A 21,629-nucleotide genomic window follows, 5' to 3' on the forward strand; every position below is an offset into this window, starting at 1 on the left:
GGATTTTCATAAAGAAAAGTGTATAGGCCGGGTTGTAGTGTGTCAGTGAGGAGATCGAAATGTCGTTTGCTCGAATCGATTGGAAATACTATACTTTTATGTTGTCGAAATGAAATTGTCCGTAGGACAGCTTTGGATCCGAAAAATTACATTGATCAAGCATTCTCAACACGCTATTAACGTAGGCTTGTATGCGCCCATGTTTTTGTAGTCAACATGTTCATTTTTCTCGATTATAGGGCCCTACATATATAGCCTACCCACGATAGCACACCGTATGTAAATCACGTATGGTACTCACTTGCACACGCCCATTTTTGTGAAAGATACCCACGATATAGATTTCGGTATAGCCTACATCTCCCAATTTTTCATAATCATTTTATGTTCTATCTCCAGGCAAATGACCGTGAAATTGAATTGGTCAAACGATTCATAGAAATCATCAGTGCTGGAGGAGATCTGGACATGCTGCTTTGTCTTCTTCGATTTGGTAAGAAAATTTTTTCTTAGTTCAACTTCAGACTTACAATTCTGCTTGGGTAGTATTAAGGTATTGTCCACTTGCCTGGTCTGTTTCCTTTTTGTTTGTCAATGGTATAGGTTCGGCTAGGTTAAGTTTGCAAAAGCATTGGCAGCATAAGATAAACAGAGAAAGGTGGAAAGAGATGGCGATAACGTGACCTAACTTAACATTTCCTAACCTGCGTGAACAAAGTCATAGAAAATTAGTGTTTTGTGTGGAAATAATGTGACCCTAATGTGAAATTTATATTCTAACCATATATATATAATTACAATATTGTCAACTAAAATTACTAACAATAATGAAACAATCTTTGCATTGCACAGGACGCAACAGTGATGATATATTGAAGTTTGAAAAGCAGGGTGGAAATGTTGAGCTTCTCGAGCACTATGCATCCAGACTTTTGAGAGATTTTGCTGGCATCCAAGATGCCAAATTTGACGCCGAAAGCGATGATGATCTTACTACGGAACAGAAACAGATGAAAACGGAAATAATAGAAAGTCTTCGCCTATACATCGAAAATGAAATAGATCACAAACATGCAAATATATTGCTGGAATATATTTCACGCGGTGGAAAACTTGACGTTCTTCTGGAATATATAGATAAAGGAGCGTCATCTGCTGGTGAGGTTTTTGTGGGTGTTTTCCAAACTTTTGTTCCAAATAAAGTTAGTATTTGCATATCTTTATGTCAGGGGAGAGGAAAGTGGATAATACGACTTACTCATATGGCGAACCACGGCCCCCATCCGGTTACCATATTATTTAGCCTTTTTTGTTTCACATACATGAACTTTATGGTGAAGGAAGCCGTAACCGACCAGCAGCACGTGAATCACCCTAAGGCAAGGTCCAGCGATCCTGTTACACATAATCATCCCCTACAGGATTCGAACCTGCGAACCCACTCAGGGCAATCAGAGATGCGATCGCGAGCGTATTCCTAACCTCATGTGAGGAACCAACGATGGTTTTTATAATTTGCTTTACTCTGATTTTTGATATTTTTCTTCCTATTTCCAATCCAACTTCTTTTATTCTATCGTAAACCTGTATTTTTAGGTGTGCTTCAATATGAAGCCGAAAATGGCGACATTTCTTTGGTACAAGAATATGCTGAGAAGTTTCCCAACAAGACAATGTTAATACGTGATATTGAAAAATTTGTGAAAAATCATTTCCGTAGCTACGCAACCGCTAATCTACTACAAAAATATATAGAGGTATATTTAAGAATAAATGTTCATCTTATACATAATGCCGACGACAATCTCAAATTCGTTTTATTTTTAATTCTGTTGTATGTTTGTTAAACTTGTTATTGTTGTTAAATGCTGTTTTAAAATTTATGAAGTACATACATGTCTACAATTAATAATAACTAATCTATATCAAATCCATTGCAATTTGAGAATGAGTATTGAAACTTTACCCTTCACCAATGATCTCTGCCAAGCATTCATATGAAGTATTTCATGGCAGGGGTTCACTTGATTTGTTTGATAGGTTTGTGTATGTTTCGCTATCGTTTCCTCAATTAAAGATTATTGGTCGATCCTCTGCGTTATGGCCCATCTTTCCACTTTAGTGATACCTGCGTTCAAATTTCTTCGATAAAAGCTCACGATTTCAAATTTCAAGTCATTGTCGTTGAGCTTCCAACTGCTTCCCTGTCAACTGGGACTCTTAATCTACCAGTAATATATTTGTTTCGACTTTTCTCAGAGAAAATTTAGGTAAACATAGAACTAACGAAACAACATCTGGACTTGCTTGATCTTAAATATATATTTTTTTGAATGACATTTTCCAAATTCATTTACTCTCATATTTTCCTCTTAGAACGGAGGAAAAGTGAAAATATTGAAACAATATGTAAATGATGGATGTTCATTCTCTTCCGAACGAGTCCAAAAGTATGTAAAAGAAGGAGGAAACGTTCGATTATTACAGGTAGGTCAGGTCATAACAAGCAGGGTCCGTTTGGCGTTTGATTTCAGTAAATGAAGAACCTGTTTTTAATGATGCAAACCTGTAGAAATAAAACAAAATCTACAACTAGCATTGCCTTGATTCATTAACCTACTATTAATTCGTAGAAGTATTCTACTTGGATCAATGAATACTTGAGAGCAGGGCCATGAAATCGGGGAAAATTTAGAATCGACTCGAGTTCAACTCATAACTCAAATTTTGATAGCGAAAACTTTGGCGTATGCTCGCCCTACATTTTAGGATTCTTTTATCACCATTGAATTTTCGACTCCTGATTCCGGGTAGTTTGAAAATACGTTTACAGATCCACAACACTGCGTGGGTGTTGATTTTAATGGCATTTGCACTTTTTTATGATATTATAAACAAATTTCCCCATACGAAATTTTTTCTAAAAGGATGTGAAATGCACCACCAAATTGCATGTGAGTTGTTCATTCTCCCATCTATCGCAAACACAAGAACGGCGTTTTACCCAATCTGGAATTAACAGAATAAATTGAACATTCAAAGAACAGTTATTCCATTGTCATCATGACGGTGATGAAATACAGACATCGGCATAATTATTTTCGGGGTGAGCTTCGGACTTGTAGGCTTAGGAATGTGAAATGTCGGGAAACATTTTGTTTTTAAAACATTTTTTTTTTAGTTTTTCAATTTTCCTCTACTAATCTTGTATTGTGGATTGCAATGAGTTGACAGCGGGAAAACTCCGGTATCGATGATTTTCTAAAATTCCTTCTTGTAGTATTTCATTCAATGCAGAATTACTTTCTTTCTGTTGGTCTACGTAGGACATTGGTGAAAAATTTGCAAATGATCGCACAATCAGAGAAGATTTGGAACAATTCCCGGATGATCCGAAAATTGTTGAAGCTTACATAAGAAGAGGAGGAAATTTTCCAAAACTTGTCAGGGCAATTGCTGATGCCACGGGTTCGCATTTATTAATATATATTATCATCTTCACTTCGTCATCATTTTATCGATTGTTTGTGCCAGTTTTTCGCCTAGGAAAACTTAAAACAATCAGACACTGGTGTGTGGAAAGCTATTATGTTTTAGAGATTATTCGAATACTTCTAGTCGCCATTGCTTATACGATATCCTATTTCAAGACTTAGTGGACTTGCAGTTATAACACTCTCCTGGGATTCTAAGATAGTTAAATTCTACCACCATAGCATATGAATATATATTACTATTCTACTAAATATAAACGGTAGATTCATACGATATATCTACTTAGATATCCAAAAAATACCCTTTACGCGGTTCAACATTTTAGAAAAATTGTATAAATCGTTGTGATTTCGGTTCTATACAGAAATCAGAGATAGTAAAGACATCAGCAAGGGAACTGGCATTGTAATAGAAAATTTTGTATGGCATTGATTGTTAAATTTCTATCTTCTTTTCTGATAAACCTCATTTTACGCAAACGATATAGATGATCCACTCATTGAGGATTACGTGAAAAGAAAGGCGGATGCTGCAATAAACGTTCTTAAAATTACTTCACATAAATCGAAAAAGGCAAGAATCAAGAGGAATATGGCAACAAGATATTCCAAATCAGCGAACGGGTTGTTGCAGACAAATTTCTACCCGCGCCCTAAATCAGCTGATGATAAAGATAGGTACCAATTTATATGCTCGCTAAAATAGATATTTATAACATGAATGTAATACGCAAATCTATGGACACAAAGTCTATTATCAATAGACTACCGTCACCTTTACATACATATAGATATATGATTGATGTCCATACACGTTAAAAATGTATAGTATACGAGAAGAAAAAGCATCTGTCCATCAGGAAATGAATACTCTGTACATTTATGTTAAAAGACTCTATACTTGCCTCAATCTGGAGTATAACAAGAGAGCAATGCTAAAATATACGGACACGAAGGTCAAAACTGAGCGTAACGGTAGTCTGACCACCAGATCAAATAAATAAAGGAATACCTGTCCAGCGACAACAACAATGTTCAAACAGTGAAAATTTCAAAGCAATTGGTCTAGTACTTTTTTCAATTTAGCGATTTTTTTCACAACAACAAGAAAAAGGAAAAATACTAATAACAACAAAACGATCCAAAGGGTCCAATAATCATGTTTTGCTATTATCTGAAATCATGCATGTTGGTCACAGCTAAGTTGTTCTTGGTGTTCTAGTTCGGTTATTTAATGAATTTTCCTAATATTTATTATTTGGCTGAAAAGCCGATACGGCCATAATACCTTGAGTTAATTTGTTTTAGATCCACTCGTTCTGTGTCACCAGGGGATTTGCACGCACTGATGGAATCGCCTAATACTTTGGCTCACAGTCTATTGCCTCGCTTATTGGAAACAGCGAGAGCAGAATTGAAGTACGACAAACTTATGGCCACAGATGAAATACTCAAACAGAATGAGGGAGCATTTCTAGCAAAGGTTATGATATGTTTACTCATTGCATCGCTTTCATTATTTTCTTTCTGTATATCGGTATTTAAAACGGTAAAACGGTATTTATTTTCGTGACTCTCTTTGGAGTTGTGTTTCGATGTCCGATATGGATACTCAAGAGTACTTTGTGGTTTAGGGCAAGAAAAACAATTTTTAGGAATACACCTAGCTACTAATGTCAAAACCTGTATTTGCTAACGATACCAACATGGTATTGCATTACAGACTGTTGAAATCAACCAAGAAATGTTGCCGGTTACTTCGGTATACATGGGTAATATAGGAAGACAAATTCCGTTCAGCATTTATCACAGTAGCGACTCAAAAGTGTCATCAACAGTTTCATTGCTGACAGGAAAACAAAGACCACGGCTCTGGAAAGCTCCGGCACCATTTACAGTAAGCAAAAGTTGATTGTTGTCATGACTTCGTTGTTTTGAATACTCATATACTGTATCCATTTCTGTAAAATGCTATGGGCTTGCATATATATAAGAAAAAAAATACTATTCGTTAAGCATAAAATTTTGAGAGGTTGCTCTCTAATCTTTTTCATAGCTGTTTTCGTTACGCCATTTTTAGGAATGAAATATTTACAGTTTGACACTACTTTCAAACAAAACAAAAAATTGGAAAAAATTCTGCAATGATGCTCAGAACATTCTTTGGCCATTACACACAACAGGGTCTCATCCATTGGTTTACTTATCTCTCACCCAAGGCCGATATTTAAATTGGTGATCACGATTGAACAGTTGGAAAATTTGTTCGATTTTATTTTTAGATCAGAAAAAGTGATGTTTCTCCAACTCAACCACAATTACCGTTTTCGGAGAATCGACAATATGACATTTCCTCGCTATCGGAAGATCGCATACTTGAAATTGAAAGGAAACAGCGACATGAACTTGATGTTTTAAGACGAGTGAGCGTTTTTAAAAATAATGCCTCCTACTTCATCACATTTACTAAATTATTTAAATAGCGTGAAAAGTGGGAACGAGAATAATTTTTTTTTATAAATTTTATTTTTTAAATATCCAAACAGAATTATAACTCGAAAGATTTTCATGACAACTGGAGGGTCGCTGTAAGAAGTCCTGCTGGGTCAGTGATAAGCGAACACGATTCTACAACGATGGGAGAATTTGAAGAAACAAAACCAGTCAGCCTGCAGACCGGACAAGATTTTGAGCCAGCCATAAAAAAGAAAGGTAATATTTTGTGCAGAAGAAATAACTCCTTGAAAATATCATCACGCTTACCATTATACAAATTCACTGCTATGATGATTTTAAAAGTAAGTCTTATTTATGAGAATGTTGGAAAATCACATTTTTAAACATATTTGATAAATTGGAACATAACACAACATAGGTCCAAGTATTTTGTATGCTAATTGGGGAAGTATTCAAAATGTGAACACTTTCTATTAGGTGGTATCTTTTGTTCATTAAAATAAAAGTGTATTTTGCGCCATTATTTATTATTATTCTTTGGAATAATATTGTGTTTATAATATGACTGACGTCTATATATATATACCTTCCTCATATTTTTCATATTTGAGAACACTAAGTACATTGAAGCCAAACCAATTCAAAACTATTGCGGAATTTCATATTCCTTGGCATGGAGAATAAATAGCAAGAAATAATGTGGGGATAAACATGACCCCTGGTGTACACCTCTCGTTTATAAAGTGCATACATACTCTGTTAAAAAAGCTCACCGAAGGAGGTGGCGCAAATGAAGTCAGCCATACTATTTAGTTACTTTTTTCATATTTTTATGTAGTAAATTAAACATTTTACAGACAAAGCTTCCCGTCGTGAACAGCAACGGAGAAAGATGAAAAAGTTAAAACAAGGGAAAAATCGTGCAGGGTCCAGAAAAGAGAGAAGTTTGTCTCCGGCACCAAGACGGTCGTCATCTTCATCTTCTCTCACTCTTCCAGATTCACCTAAGTTGGATGCTAATGTCGCCATGCCAAGTAAGCCTACATAAATGTATTTACGTCTTGATGAAATACTCGTTTTTTTTTTCGAGGGATCCACTTATTCCATTGAAAATCCCAAGATACAGATTATATGTGAATTGTTCCCGTGTGCATAAAAATGTTGCTCACGAAAGCCGACCCTACCAAACGCGTGTTGTTCATCTCGTCTTGGTACGAAGGTCGTGCACATTGTAAACTGCTTATAAAATTGGCAAAAATTTCATGAGAAAACAAAAGTCGATAACTAGCTAAATCATATATATGGCATTACGGCTCATCTCTCCAGATTCGGTTGTGCTTTTGAATAACTAAACGCTTCAACAGTTTGCCACTGCAATATACAATTTCCACTTCTCTATATAGTAGAATTATAGGTATTGGTGTGTAGGTTTTTTTTTCGAAAATACCAAGTTAATTTGAATCGAGATTTCATATTTTTCAGGCAAGGAATTGATGAGGGCGAATGACGACATATTTTCGCCCACTGTTGGCTTGTCGAGAGAAGGAACAAAAGCGAGCTCACGCAGCAGGTATTTAGCAGCACTATTGGCTGAAGACATCTCAATATTTGTATCAATTATACTTAGTTTGCAGTTAATTGGCAACACATAATATGTCGTATAGTTGCCTTAAAATCAAAGCTACTATTTGTACGGAAACAACGGTAATAACGATTCATAGAAAAAGACAATTAAATGAATACGAGACCATAAATCCACAGTTTTACATCTCACACATCTTCGCTACTAACAAATCCTCTACCATGCGGTTCTTAGCATAATAACGTTGTTATTTTATGATACGTTGTGGCAGTATTGCTTTAATAAATTCTTTGACTAAAATTTTATTACAAAATTTAGATGTTTTATATTGATGGTCTGATGGATCTATATGTAAGACATACAATATCTAGCAGAAATACTTCACAACGCACGTAAACCACACATAATATACAATAATACAGGCTCTTGAATTAACAATAAGTTAGGACTATATCTGAATTACAACTTAAACGACAAATACCATGTTTTCTGTTGTTTATGTATTAAACATTAACTATATGGGACCAAACTATATAACATTATCTTGAGATATTAAATTTTACCAGACAAGGCCCGTTAATATCGCGTTATATGCCAGCGCTGTCCAGGAATTATATTAATCAACAGATTGTTTGTTGTGTTGAGAGGTGATAGTGTTGTGTATGTATGTTTACTTGAGTTGTAGATTTAAAAGAACTCTGTTTGGTCTGCTGCTGAAAGTGTAATTAGTGCTAGACGCAGGAGTCTGTAAGGTCGGTTTTTCTCTTTAAGTACAAGGTAATATTGTCGGTTTGAGAAGTTAGGTAGGCTGGACTGCCATTGACAGATTTGAAGAAAAAAATTATTAAAAGTTTCCACAATTTCCACAATAAAAACCAATTACGCCAATAGTTACATAGATTTACTTTGAGACAGCACTGCCAGTAAATAGCTGTTCACATTATTTACGTCGACAATATCACTTAAACAGCTAGGGGGTGGATGGAATGCTGCAATGTTGATGTTTTTGGAAAAAAACTTTTAGCACAGAAATTTAGTTCATCAGAGCGAATCTTTACAGTTTATGGATTAGCATTAGTGGCTCATCCAGTTGAACGAGCAAAAACCATTTTTGAGGTTACGAAAGAAAGAATCTCAGATGTTTAAATTCAATCTTAATTTATATCAAATATCAAGTGTGTTCGGCATTTAATCAGTAAGAAGGGATTTGCAATTATCTATTTTACCGAGCATGTCGGCACTAGTAAAAGCTCACAAACACTGATTTTGCGTTCTCAAGTTAACCACCTCATCCTACGTACATGTCGTTAAAATTAGAATTTCCGTGGGCTAAGCCCATTTGATGCGGCTAATTCTACAGAACCTAATAAACAAAATTCTGGGAAAAATACCAAGAAAGACGTTTCCATATTGAAGACTCTTTGAAAGCTGCCACATTCAAGCTATCATAGTTAACCGAAACGTGAAATTAACCACGAACTCACAGCCTAATCCGATAAGTAGAAAAAAGGGAGGACTGGCTGTGTAAACAAAGTAATTGTTCTTAGTATATATGAACTATAGAATTTTGCTACAGCACCTAAGACACTGCTGTTACAGATCCTTTTTAAAGAGATGTAAAAAAAAACTTACATAAAAATGCAACTAATTAAAACTATTGTTTTATGATTTTATGTTCTTAGTACAATATACATTTACCAAGCTTCAACTTTTCAAAATTCTGCTCAGATCAAGTTCTGAGGAATCTGGAAAGAGGGGAAAGAGGGATAAACCAGAAACAAAATCAATCTTAACAAAAGAACGGAAGTCTACTGCAGACTTGACAATTGGAATCAGTTCGATCAGTCTTCCTGATTCCCAATCCACCTCATCCGATAAATCGATTCTGTCCGAAATGGAAAGAAAATCGCCAGAATCTAACGATGAAAACACCATGCGGAGTCATATTGTTGGAAAACCACCGAAGCATGTGCTTCCGCCCCTTCCGAAATTGCCGGATATAAATGATGACGACGAGCCTCCATCACCTATTTATCAATCTGCGTTTGGAAAACCAACACCACGTTCATCGGTACTAATTCATTTTATATCATATTTATATTGTTTTTGAAAACCCATGTATCGTTTTAGTCATCATTTCAGAGTGTTCCAGCCCCAATATTTCATCCTAAATTTTCAAATTTTTATTTTCATTTTCGTGCACAATCGGTACATTACGTTAAATCAACAGTTGGATGGAATTTTACTGACATTATGGGGTCCCCGTTGGTCATTTAATTTATCCATACCGTTAGGCAGTTATATGTGTAACAGTATGTATTTTTTTATTGTTGTCATGTTTATGATAATGTGTGCGAGAATAACTGAAAAGCCAAGAGAATGCAGATATAATTGTGTAATTACCAGTGAAGGCATTATCCGAAGATGCATAATTTTACCTGATATATATATAAATTTGAAAAAAAAAATCTTCTAGAGCAACGTCATTCATAATCGAACTAGGCTATAATCAAGCTAGAGAAGTTATTTCAATACAACATACATCGAAGTGATAATTCGTATTTTTGATATCAAAATATTTTTGGTATCGGATCGTTTTGCTAAGAGGACTCGACTGTTGTAAAGCGATCGATGACTTGAATTCAGCCAAGTCGATGACAATCGAGTTTCCCCAACGGTAGTAGTGACAATCAATTTCACTTAGATTTATATCATCGAATAATTGATTTTTATTTTTATTTTCAGCGTTCAAAAATCCCAATTCTCCCCGAGATGATTGATAATCCAGAGACACAGATGTCTGAAGAACAAAATAAACTCAAAAAAGAAGTGAGAAGTTATGTTGTAATCAAAATTGTGTTGACAACCGAAATTAATCCTTTTTTTACAAAAACATAGTAGTCATTAACAAGCGACTTCTTATTCAGAGCCATGTTCAGAGGAAAAACGTGCATAGTAATTTGATAACCTTGTAATCAATTTTCACCGTATTTTAAAAATCACGTTTAAGATATAAGCAATATCCAAGAAACTTTGGTACTTTTGATCGTTTTGGTATGTTCTTAAAACTTCGTACATACACTTAGATATACTAATAATGTTACTAATTGTGTAAGTTGCTGTTTGTTAAGACCAGTCCGAGGCAAATACATGAAAAAATATTTCAGGCAATTTATTATACATTCAAGTGTTATCAACTTCAGTCATTTCTTTAGCAAAACTAGAAAAAATGAGCTTCGTTATATTTTTGAATACGTTTTTTTTCATTCATCCATTTTTATTCATTATTTTTTCATTTATAAAAAAGAAAATACCTACTGTTACTGTTATTTTCTCAGGATGCAGAAAGAATGTTGGAAAATATGAAAAACAAAGGAAAGATGAAAACCAGGTTTTAAATATAATCAAAATGTTTTTGTTTTTTATTTAAATTTGATAAAACAACATACAAAGAATTTTTTGATTTTCTAATTGAAAATCAATCAAATATGGATGATAAATATATGAGTAGTTGTAATAAAGAAAACAACACTAGAAATGTGGCAAAGTATTTTTTATGTACACACCGGAGATTTTGATAAAATAGATTGATTTTTTTGATGTATTCAACATATAGAATCTAATTGGAGGAGATCCCATTATGATATTTATATATATATACCTCAAAGTAATTTTTGTGCATTGTTCAAAGTACGCATTTTGGTTACGACGTTTTAAATGAAAATGATAAGAAACCTAATAATATCTATTATCAGATGATTGGAGCTCCGTGTATAAAGTATTTTTGGACCTCCTTGAGTATGCGCACCAAGATGGCGCAAAACCTGAACTCAGGTTGTGTACCAGGTTAGGGTTCAGGTTGTGAGATATCTTGGTGCGCATACTTCAGGAGTACCGTATTTTTTGTGTGGAATAAAGACGAATTATCAAGATATATATTTTTTTCTTAATGATAAAACTTTCATTGATAAACCGTTGAGAAGTAGCAATCACACAAAAAATGTTCAAAAATGTTAGTTGTGTCAGGTTCGGTATCATGAACTTTAAAACTTCGCTCAAATAAAATACCGAACGTCTGCGTCAGTGCAATTAAATAAAAAAACACAAAAAAAAACGAAAATTGGTTGTGTAGCCCTAAATGACCTATACGGAGGAAGCCATTCAAATGATAAGCGGACACTGTAACCATGTCCGCTCCTATAATTATATATTTATATTTTATTATCTTTATTATTCGAAGACCTTTGACAAGAGGCAAGTCTAACGCTGAAATGCTACTTGATGCTGAAACGCCTGGAAGTGCTGTTGATGACGTTTTGAAAAAATTTTGCATTATAAGGTAATTGTTTTTCACTTACTTGTAATACTTTGACAATGAGTGTAAAACTGTAAATTATCAAATTTGTAAAATGTTGTTTAGAGAAATCAGATAGCTACAGGAGAAAAATCAGTGTAAATATATCCTAATTTTGCTTCACATTAAATCCTTATAAAAATATAGTATATTTCAAATGTTTTTGTTTGGAATTTTACACATAGTACTACTTTTATATAAGTTAAATGTATAGGTCCAATGTATTTGTAAATATATGTCTGAACTTTTTCGATTAAACATAATTTGCCTAATTTCTCACGCCGTGGGTGAGATTGTGGGCTTGGATGGAATAATGAAATGAAAAGGGCTTCAGCCTGTGATTTCTACATTGTAATACCAACATACAGAACAGCGCTATAATCATGGGATTATTCATTGTAAAGCTACAATGAATAGACTTTAATCAAAGTGAATTTCAGTAAAGAATTTTAGAATAAATAGTTATGCTCTTGGACACGAAGTGTACATATTGATCGTTTTGTTAAAATGTTGTTGTTGTGTTGTTATTGTTGTGAAATAATCACATTTCATGCTACCAATAGACCGATTTTAAGGGCTTGTGAAGCTGTTAGAAAGCTATTTCTCCTATTTTTCAAGCTGTTATGGGACCCCAATATTTCATCCTAACTGTTTCATTTTAATTCACGGGAACACTTTTATATTACATATTGGAACATTTTTATATGACATTTGAACTTGTTGCTCACTTATTTCCAGAGAGGAAAGCCTTCCCAGATATCGTCATATATTCGACAAACATCTGATGTTAAAAGAGATGAGATTGAGGGAAAGAGCGATGAAAGCAAAACGAGCGAACAATGAGTTGTTCAACGAAGATTCTTTCGAAGATGTTACATTAGGTAAAAGAGAACGTCGCCAATTTTATAACTGTGAATACCTTGGGCCAACAGATAGATTAAAGTGTTTTCTTACGTAAACAGATGAAAGTTATAGTGGTCCGTGTCCTATACTTCATCGCGGGTCACCAATTCGTTAGATTTTTTTTTTAAGTTTTTTGAATACGTCTTTTTATTTTCAGAGGAAAGTTACAGGGAAGGACCTGCACATGTTGAATTGAAAAAACTCATGTTTCTGGCTGAATTACTGGCTGATAAAATCGATACAACTGAACATGAAATCGTGGTGGCCAAAGGTAAGTTATTAGCTATGTTCTTCATTGCAGAACATGGCTTCGACTTATGAATCGTTTTGCTAAACTTCTGTTGCTGTTGTTGTTATTGTTGTGGTGGTTAGTATGATTGTTGTTGTTGTGAAATGTTCGATTTCTGTTGGAACAATCGATTTCAAGTTTTTCGTATTTGATGATGGCAGAAAGGATGCTACTGTTATTTTATTTTCAAATATTCTTCGAGCTCATTATTCAATCTGAATTTTTCTATTTTTGCGTATATTGTTCAACTAAAGTTAGTCCGTCAACTTCTCGGCAAATCCACTGTAAGGTCTTACCGATATAGATATAAATTGGCCAAGGTTTTGAGATTTGATTTCAAACTTTTGAATGATTAGAATTAGATAATATATTTCTGCATAATTGGCATTGGCTACTGCGATTGGTCACTTGGTATCCGTGTCCATATATCTGGGTATTGCTCTCTTGTTCAAAATCTATCACTTTTTTGCAGGCATTACAATCTGAATAACGTAATTAATAATCCATTTTCTCTTTCACAATTTACCCAGGATGCTTGGATAGAGCTAAAGCGTTAACAGCTCGAGAGATTCTCTTCAAAACCCAGCCGTCTCTCGCGACACCTCGTAGACGGAAAACGCCCAAAACACGCCCAACTTCAACATCAGTTTTCGGCAGAAACGCAGTCTTAGACGAAGATTTTCAAAACGAGAAAGAAATCATGGAGAACGCCGAAACTGCAATGAGCATTACGCAACAAAAGTATGATTATGACCAGTCAGCAAGAATTGGGTATGAAAGCAGAAGTGGAACGCCAAGACAAAAAATGCAACAACCAACATTACACCTTCCGGAGATAAGAGCACCGCAAAGTGGAACACTGGAAATTCCTTTGGAAGGTAAGTTTAACTGCTGTATATATCATTTGGACCTCCTGAAGTATGCGCACCAAGATTGTGCACAACCTGAACTAAGGTTGTGTACCAGGTTAGGGTTCAGGTTATGCGACATTTTGATGCGCATAGTTCAGGAGTACCTATCATTTTTCCCATCAAAGAATTATTTGTGTCTGGTATACTTGGATAGGGCAGGGTATGGAGTTGGAGTCAGAAAATGACTATTTTGCTAGCCATTATCCAAAGTAACATTTGGTCCGCACTAAAAATTCACGGAGTAGGGAATTGGTGTATTAATCAGACTTCAATTAAAAAGCTACACTAGTTACTGCTATGTAAGAGGCAATTGTCCGAACTCGTAGACCAGCGGTAAGTCAGAATATTTGCTGAACTGGAGTAGGAGTCAAAGTTTCGAATGAACGATTGTCGGATCTGTCTTTCTCCAGCTCCCTATCCTTGGCAGCTCCTTAATATACCATACGTCGGAATATTCTCTCAACGAAATACGATAATGTCTATGGCTTCTTTCATATATTGTAAATGCCTGTGTCAAGTTAAACTTTTTACCTTCTGCTTTTTTCAGAACTCAATGATGCACAAGTCTTAAATAAACTTAGTACAAAACATCGTAAAGAAATCGGAATTGATCCAGTGGTAAAACACAACACAGCTGCTTTTCTAGCGTTGCAAGATAAATTAAAGCGAATGAAAGAAAGACAAAAAAAACTTTTAGGTGAGTACAAATCAAATAACAAAAATATTTTTTATTAATTAGGTTAAAATGGCAATTGATATAATAGAATTTCCTAGCTCATCAAAATTGCTTCTTAGAGTATTAGGAAGAGAAATAAAGAGTGAGATAGAGATATTCATTGTGTAGTCAACCACAAAATAGTAATCGCGACATACAAACATACAGTAACATACACAATGTTGTTTGGTATAAACTGGTAAAAGCGATGCGACCATACGATTATAAAAGTCAACTTGGCCTGTCCACTTCTGTGTATAAGATTCTCAGGTTATAGTTGACTATATAAGGACACTATATATTATTGTTTTATGTTCATAAAGTACTTATTCAATGGTTATTGCGTTATGCAAAGCGTTGATAACACGACATTGCAAATTTACCACATATTTTTTTTTACAAATGCTACATAGGTATGGGTACAGTTTGTCGGCTTTATTTGTTCCAAATACATAGACTAGGTGGTAGGAGGAATGCACAACCGGCCGGCATACCCTACAACAACAAATTCTCCAACAATCCCCTCGCATTGAATTGAAATCATCGAATACTGTCGAAGTCAAAGATAGATTAGTGACCTCTTGGCTTCTTTTTCTCAATATATTTTATATTAGATTTCCTCTACCTAGAAAATCTTTTTAGAACGTTTGGAAAAGCAGAAACTCGAAGCTGAGAGAGAAAGAGGGAATGAAAAACACGAAAAAAGTAAAAAAGAGACTTTCATCAGGCAACAAAGCGTGGTTTATCAAGTATGTACATTATGAATCCATTATTTGTCTCTTTTTAAAACAATATCCTCTAGGTGGCAAACTTGAGCTCGATTCGATACAAATTGACAATGTAAATTTTGTTGGCAACGTCTATCCAGTTAAAAAATGCGAAATATCATAATTTATTTCAATAATTTAATCTTGTACCAAAAAATTTTTTGTATCTCTTGTTGATTAGGTATAGTACCGATTGACGCTGTAGAATCAAAGATGTGATCCACACTATTGAATAACTCGTTTTGGAATTGATGACAATTTTGACTTTGAATCTGGGTTTAAAAAAGCTAACTTCGACTAAGATAACTTCCCACAACCGACATCACGATAACAAAAATTTAACTACAAATTTTTATTCTGTTCCGGTCAAAAATTTTATCGTGGCTGAAGACTTCCTAAATCTAGAAATTCAAAATTTGATTTTAACCATCATATGAGAAAATAGTCTAATTTTGACTTTGGATCAAACATATATAATTTTCCACTATACCTTCTAACCAAATATCGTGCATATACTATGTTTAGTCTGTAAATTGTTTTGGCTCCTAATAAAAATACCTGATAAGACCAATGTTTAAAAATTTAAATTTCAGAGGCACCCTGTTTGAACGGTTTGTTTTTGGTGTATATATCGGTTTTATGAAGTCTAGTTTGGTGCTTTTATAGATTTGTAACAAGAAAATTGGTGCATAGTGTTAAGCATTGACATTAGCATTTAGCAACACGATTGTCTATGGCGGTGTAAGAGTGCGAGTTTGGAGCTCGTGGGATTTCATTTATGTATTATGGTATTGGGACAATTTGTCTATCGTTTTTATTTAAATTCACTACTCCTCGTCATCGTATGAAATAAGTATAACCACTGGTCAGTTACAGCTCTCATAAACGATACAACGAGTTGGCTATTCCAGTACCTGGGCTGATAGTCGAGCATGAATCCGTGATCTAAATATGGTTGAACAGTCTCATCGGTTTTCATTCCCACCTCATAATTTTGAAAAGCCCATTTTTAGTACAAAAGCTGACGTCGGTTGCTATAATGGTTTTTTCCAACTGTTTTCCTTATTTTCACGGTACTTTTAGTTTTATAATTTTAAAATTGAACTTTCATTCTATTGCAATTTTAAGAACATTTTTGTCATAGATTAATAATTAATCGAATAAAACGTAAATTTGTTTTACTTCAACAAAATTCACCTTTCGCAGTGAAAGAAAGAAAAAGGGGATTGTATTATGTATCCTTTGTTGGTACCCTTAGACAATCATTTATATTGTTTACTTCATAATAGGCACTTCATCCAGCAGACGATCCAGTTTTATCTATCGATGACGTACCAGAAGCATTACGTGACGTCAATGGAGAAATTTCCAGAGCAGATAGTGCTGTTATTTTCGAGGTATTATGTTATCTGTATGTGATTATAAGGTATCGATTAAAAGATAACTGTTTGTTTAGATGGCTTCGTACAATATTAAACTTGCTTCGTTTGAGCATGATTCAATGATGTTCTGTTAATAGATGTTAGATAATACAAACATAATTTGCAAAATCAATACCATTGCTATGAAAACACATTTAATGTGTAAATTCAACACATTTAAAAATATGTGCAAAATTTATCAATATTTCGTATTAGCTCGTTTTTTTGCTGTAATACAACAATACCACCAAATTTAATTCTGAAAGTCGACGCAAAGAACGTGAATCACACAAACGCTAAAAGCTTAGTTTCCGATACTATTTGACGATGCAACATGGTTGTAATTATTAGATTAAGTTCACTATTCTATCCACTATTATTAAGAGCCATTGAGATTTGAATGATCCACAATATAATTCTATGGAATTACTATTGAAAATGAATTATCAAAACTAATCTAATATATTAACAAAAATGTAATCCGTTGATAAAGTGTAATAGATCGAAGACTCATTAAAGTTTTTTTGGCCGACTACCTTATAATGAGAAGCCAATATCATCAATGGCTATCAAAGCAACTAATATCCTGAAAATGTATTTTTAGTAACTTTCCAAAAATATTTAGGATTTTTTTTTTCATCAAATTGCTTTATTGAGGCTTCTAATTAACTAAATTCAAGAATCGTGTCATCCGGTATAAAATGATACAGACTTAGATTCAATAATTCCACATGCAGCTACCACTTTGTCCTATTTGAAGCAATTCTGATCATACATTCGGATCCGAATAGAATTGATGATAGGGCTAGGCCGAAGTTGGACTAGACCCTAGAAACGCAGACTTTTTCCAAGTCCTGTAATGTAACTCGCTGGAAGTTTGGTATCGTCAGAAAAGTTGTGGAATTTTTGTATGTTTATTTATTTCGTGACAACTTTATAACCACAAGTTGCTAAGGTATTTATGTAAAAGTGTCATCCAGGGAGAACCGATAGTATTGATTCACTGAATAAATATACAACGATGACTAAACTCATTGTTCACATAATATAATCCAAAATATTGAGAAAATAGGAGGTTTTCAGAAAAGGGTGTTGAAAGCTGTGATTCAATTGGAAGAAGTATAGAACAATGGATGCCTCATCGCGTACGGCGTCGCGGGTTAGAATTCTCGTATCTAGATAGCATGACCACACCATCTACCATATTTTTTTAGGTTTTAATCTTTCGTCGGATTTTTTCCACCACGGTACGTCACTAAGTCCTTGAAATCGTGGAAATGGAATTACTTGTGAAATGAAAGTACATATTGATCGTTTTGCTGAATATGTTGTTGTTGCTGGTCTTGGGGTTGTTGTTGTTATGATAAATGGCTTTTCTCCTCAATTACTGGATCTTTGATTTCAAATTTTCAGTACTTGATGATGTAAGAAGTTATTGGATGAGCCGTTACTTCTTATTTTTAATTATTTCTGATGCCCACGAGGCCAGATATGTCACCCTAATTTTGCTCATTTATACTAACTCCCCTTTTTGACATTTGACCTCCGTTATCATATATTTGAGCATTGCTCACTTTTTTCGCTAGCAAATATTGTAATTCGTGTATATTGAATTATACGTTTGTTATACGCCAAGCATTGTGAAATCTGGAGAATTGAATAGCTTTTCTTGTTGCCACGTGTTGTTGTTGGAACACATCCATCTCAATGGTCTGACTACCGGTACTGTAAAAGATTTGATGCACCTTCGTTTTGATCTTCGTTCATATATTTGAGCATTGTTCTCTTGTTTGTCGACAGTGTGGTAATTGTCACTATATATAATTTTGTGAACGTGATGAACATTGATTTTGCGTTTTTTTAATCTGATTATATTTATGTTAATTTGTCTGATAGAAGAAGAAAATCACTTCAAAATTATGGTTAGATCGCCAGAGGGCAAGAATATACATGCGTATTACATGATTTATCATATAAATATATAGCTCTAATGATCTCATTAGTCCGCACAAGGTGAACGCGTGGTTTATGTGAAATCGGTGTTACCAACTGTAACGTTACAAACATTTTTCAATGGCTAGTCTTTACTGAGACAATATAGATTGTGTGGGAAATGATATAAATATGTAAAGTTTCTTCAAAGGTTCGAGTCACAAGATTTTCTCCGAGCTTTTCTGGAATGGGTCGATAATATCTCTCATATCATTGTCCTATACAATTTAAAAGAATTCTAATTTTATTCCATAAATAGTAATTCTACAAGCTAACTTTACTATTTTAAAACAAATGTATTATGTCTATATGAAATCCCAATAGACCGCTATACAGATGCTTGAATGGTCATTGGTCACAATGCTCTAACAACGTTGCGTGGGTGGGTTTCCACAGCAGTATTCTCATGATGGATATATTTACTTCGATGATTCATTATTATTCACTCAGATTCCGAAACCGAAAACCGGAAATATTCCCGCAAACAACAAATTTCTTCCTTGTGTAACTTTTTTCATTCCGAATAAGGACATGCATAAGAATCCAATGAAACGTAAAGAGGTATTATACCTGAAAAGGCCGGAATCTCTTTGCTTAGGCATTGCTAACCGAATTTATTACATCCTAGATTTTCCTAAAATTTTTGGTACTCCCGTAGTGTGTGTCGTTATTACGATTTTTCTTATTTTAGTTCTATTACGAGTTCAGGGACTGTCTGTGTTAGCCAAGTGAATATACCCCCTGCCCGTAGGCTTCAGTCCTCTTACACAACTTGACGTAAAGTGGGCGAACAAAATTAGTTATCTCCATATAGGTTCTCACACTTCTGGAGCGCCAAATTTTTAACCTGTGATGAAAATATAGTCATGTCTAGCACGCTGATCACAAGGGTCCCTGGCCATTGTTTGTCCTGTTTCGTCATACAGGTAGTTTTAAAACACGCAAGTAATCTGAACGTCTAGAGCAGGGGTTCTCAAACTTTTGGTGTTGCGGAGCCCTGAAAAGGTTGACTATTATTCGCGGAGCCCCAAAAGAAATGTTAAAATTGTAGCTTTCCGATAAATATTCCTGAGTAAGTTAAATGTACTTAACTTAATTTAAATGCTAAACTTTTTTTTAATGGGGTTAATGCAAGTCGTAAATAAATCAAAATTTCAAAGATAAATTATATATACTCTTACTAAAGCTGTAAATTTGACACTTGACAAACATATTAATAAACTAGGGGTCGAATCTTTTCCCTTTTGACATTTTCGGAAGACTTAAAAGGCTGCTAATAACGAGCGCGATTGCATTTTGTTACAATCACCGATAGTTTTCGTCAGCATGGCATGTTTTTAAACATCTTTACGCCGGTGTTTATTCTCCCTAAATCAAAAATTTTCTTCGGCATATACATGTATTGTTCCACATTGACGACGATAAATGCTTTTTTGTTCTCGTGGGGAATTATGAGTTCAATGTGAAAAACATGTTCCATATAGTCATCCGCGACGAAATGCTAAAAATAATAATTAATAATAAAGAGGTTAATCCGCAACTCAAATTTCTTGATTGAAAAACGGCATTCTAAAATATTAAAACTTAAAATAAAAGATCACACTATAAGTTTGGTTTTAGCAGACTCACGTCAGATTAAAAACGCTTTTATAGGCATTGTAAATCACAAAATTTGGTGTAATGTTAGGTTTTCTTTGGTTATTCATCATATAGTAACTGCGAAATCGAAACACAGTCAATTGGGTGCGCGATTTACCTTTTTTTTTATTCTGAAACTACCGACGAAGCCACATGCATTGAAATAAATTTCAATCGTATTTTGCCCAGATCTTGTGATTTTTTAAACGGCGATATCTTGCTTAATAATAATCTCGAGTGCAAAAGAACAAATCAAGTTTGACAAATTCCAAGATCGCAAAAATATGACTCCAATTTATTTATATTTGGCAGTTTATCACGTATTTTATGTTATTTTAGAATAGTATTCTTTCATTTTAGTAATCCTAATAGTAATCTCGAATGAAACTTGAGTAACTACAATTACAATTGTAGTAGTTGTAGTACAATTGAATTATTACGACAAGACACTTTAAATGCTCGTATCGGCCATACATTGAATATGTTACGCAACAGAAATCTCGTTATCCGTTTTTTATAATCGCAAAGAATGTTGCGCGGAGATTTCCGATTCAAATCCCCACCTCTTGAGTATCCAGGCTGCGCCCAGCTTATAAATAATGTCATTTTTCAATTCCACCTTTTTGCCATATTTCGAGGCTATATTAATGTCAAATTTTATCAAAGCTGTTGTTGTTTCTTTGAACAGCTACAAAACTAGTCATTATTTTGAAAAGTAATCGGATAGCTCGCGGAGCCCCTGGGTATCTTTCGCGGAGCCCTGGGGCTCCGTACGGAGCACTTTGAGAACCTATGGTCTAGAGCAGTGGTTCTCAACCGGGGGTCGGGGACCCCCAAGGGGGCCACGAAGCAGTCCCAGGAGTGCCACGACACAAGGCTAGTAATTGATCATAAGGCATAATTTCCTTCTAAAATCAAATTTTCTGTTTTGGCGTTCAACGCCTTTTCAATACCTAACTAGGTTATTTGCGATCACTGGGTGTATTCACTTTCTTGTGCGTTCATTGTTTGATCATAATGGAATTTGGAATCCACCATAAAAATTAGTTTGCCGGTAGGCTAACCTACAGACGGGAAGTTTCACTAGACTGCGAGATAACTTTCGC

The 21,629-nt window shown here is 34.5% G+C and overlaps 1 protein-coding gene across 1 annotated transcript in view; it reads left to right on the plus strand.

Annotated features, from left to right (window-relative positions):
- The window catches only part of LOC120331275 (uncharacterized), a 43,758-nt gene that overhangs the window by 13,908 nt on the left and 8,221 nt on the right, over window positions 1–21,629 (plus strand). The window contains exons 8-29 of the mRNA XM_078114014.1: window positions 400–493; window positions 853–1,158; window positions 1,597–1,757; window positions 2,377–2,487; window positions 3,327–3,468; window positions 3,983–4,172; window positions 4,803–4,977; window positions 5,218–5,391; window positions 5,777–5,917; window positions 6,041–6,206; window positions 6,809–6,985; window positions 7,434–7,521; window positions 9,262–9,604; window positions 10,279–10,362; window positions 10,872–10,924; window positions 11,774–11,872; window positions 12,626–12,768; window positions 12,948–13,061; window positions 13,610–13,957; window positions 14,538–14,687; window positions 15,348–15,454; window positions 16,762–16,869. Coding sequence (XP_077970140.1) covers window positions 400–493; window positions 853–1,158; window positions 1,597–1,757; window positions 2,377–2,487; window positions 3,327–3,468; window positions 3,983–4,172; window positions 4,803–4,977; window positions 5,218–5,391; window positions 5,777–5,917; window positions 6,041–6,206; window positions 6,809–6,985; window positions 7,434–7,521; window positions 9,262–9,604; window positions 10,279–10,362; window positions 10,872–10,924; window positions 11,774–11,872; window positions 12,626–12,768; window positions 12,948–13,061; window positions 13,610–13,957; window positions 14,538–14,687; window positions 15,348–15,454; window positions 16,762–16,869 — 3,474 coding nt within the window. The remainder of the gene's footprint in view (window positions 1–399; window positions 494–852; window positions 1,159–1,596; window positions 1,758–2,376; window positions 2,488–3,326; window positions 3,469–3,982; window positions 4,173–4,802; window positions 4,978–5,217; window positions 5,392–5,776; window positions 5,918–6,040; window positions 6,207–6,808; window positions 6,986–7,433; window positions 7,522–9,261; window positions 9,605–10,278; window positions 10,363–10,871; window positions 10,925–11,773; window positions 11,873–12,625; window positions 12,769–12,947; window positions 13,062–13,609; window positions 13,958–14,537; window positions 14,688–15,347; window positions 15,455–16,761; window positions 16,870–21,629) is intronic.

This window comes from Styela clava, chromosome 6, assembly GCF_964204865.1.
Source record: "Styela clava chromosome 6, kaStyClav1.hap1.2, whole genome shotgun sequence".
NCBI classification, from domain to species: Eukaryota; Metazoa; Chordata; class Ascidiacea; order Stolidobranchia; family Styelidae; genus Styela; species Styela clava.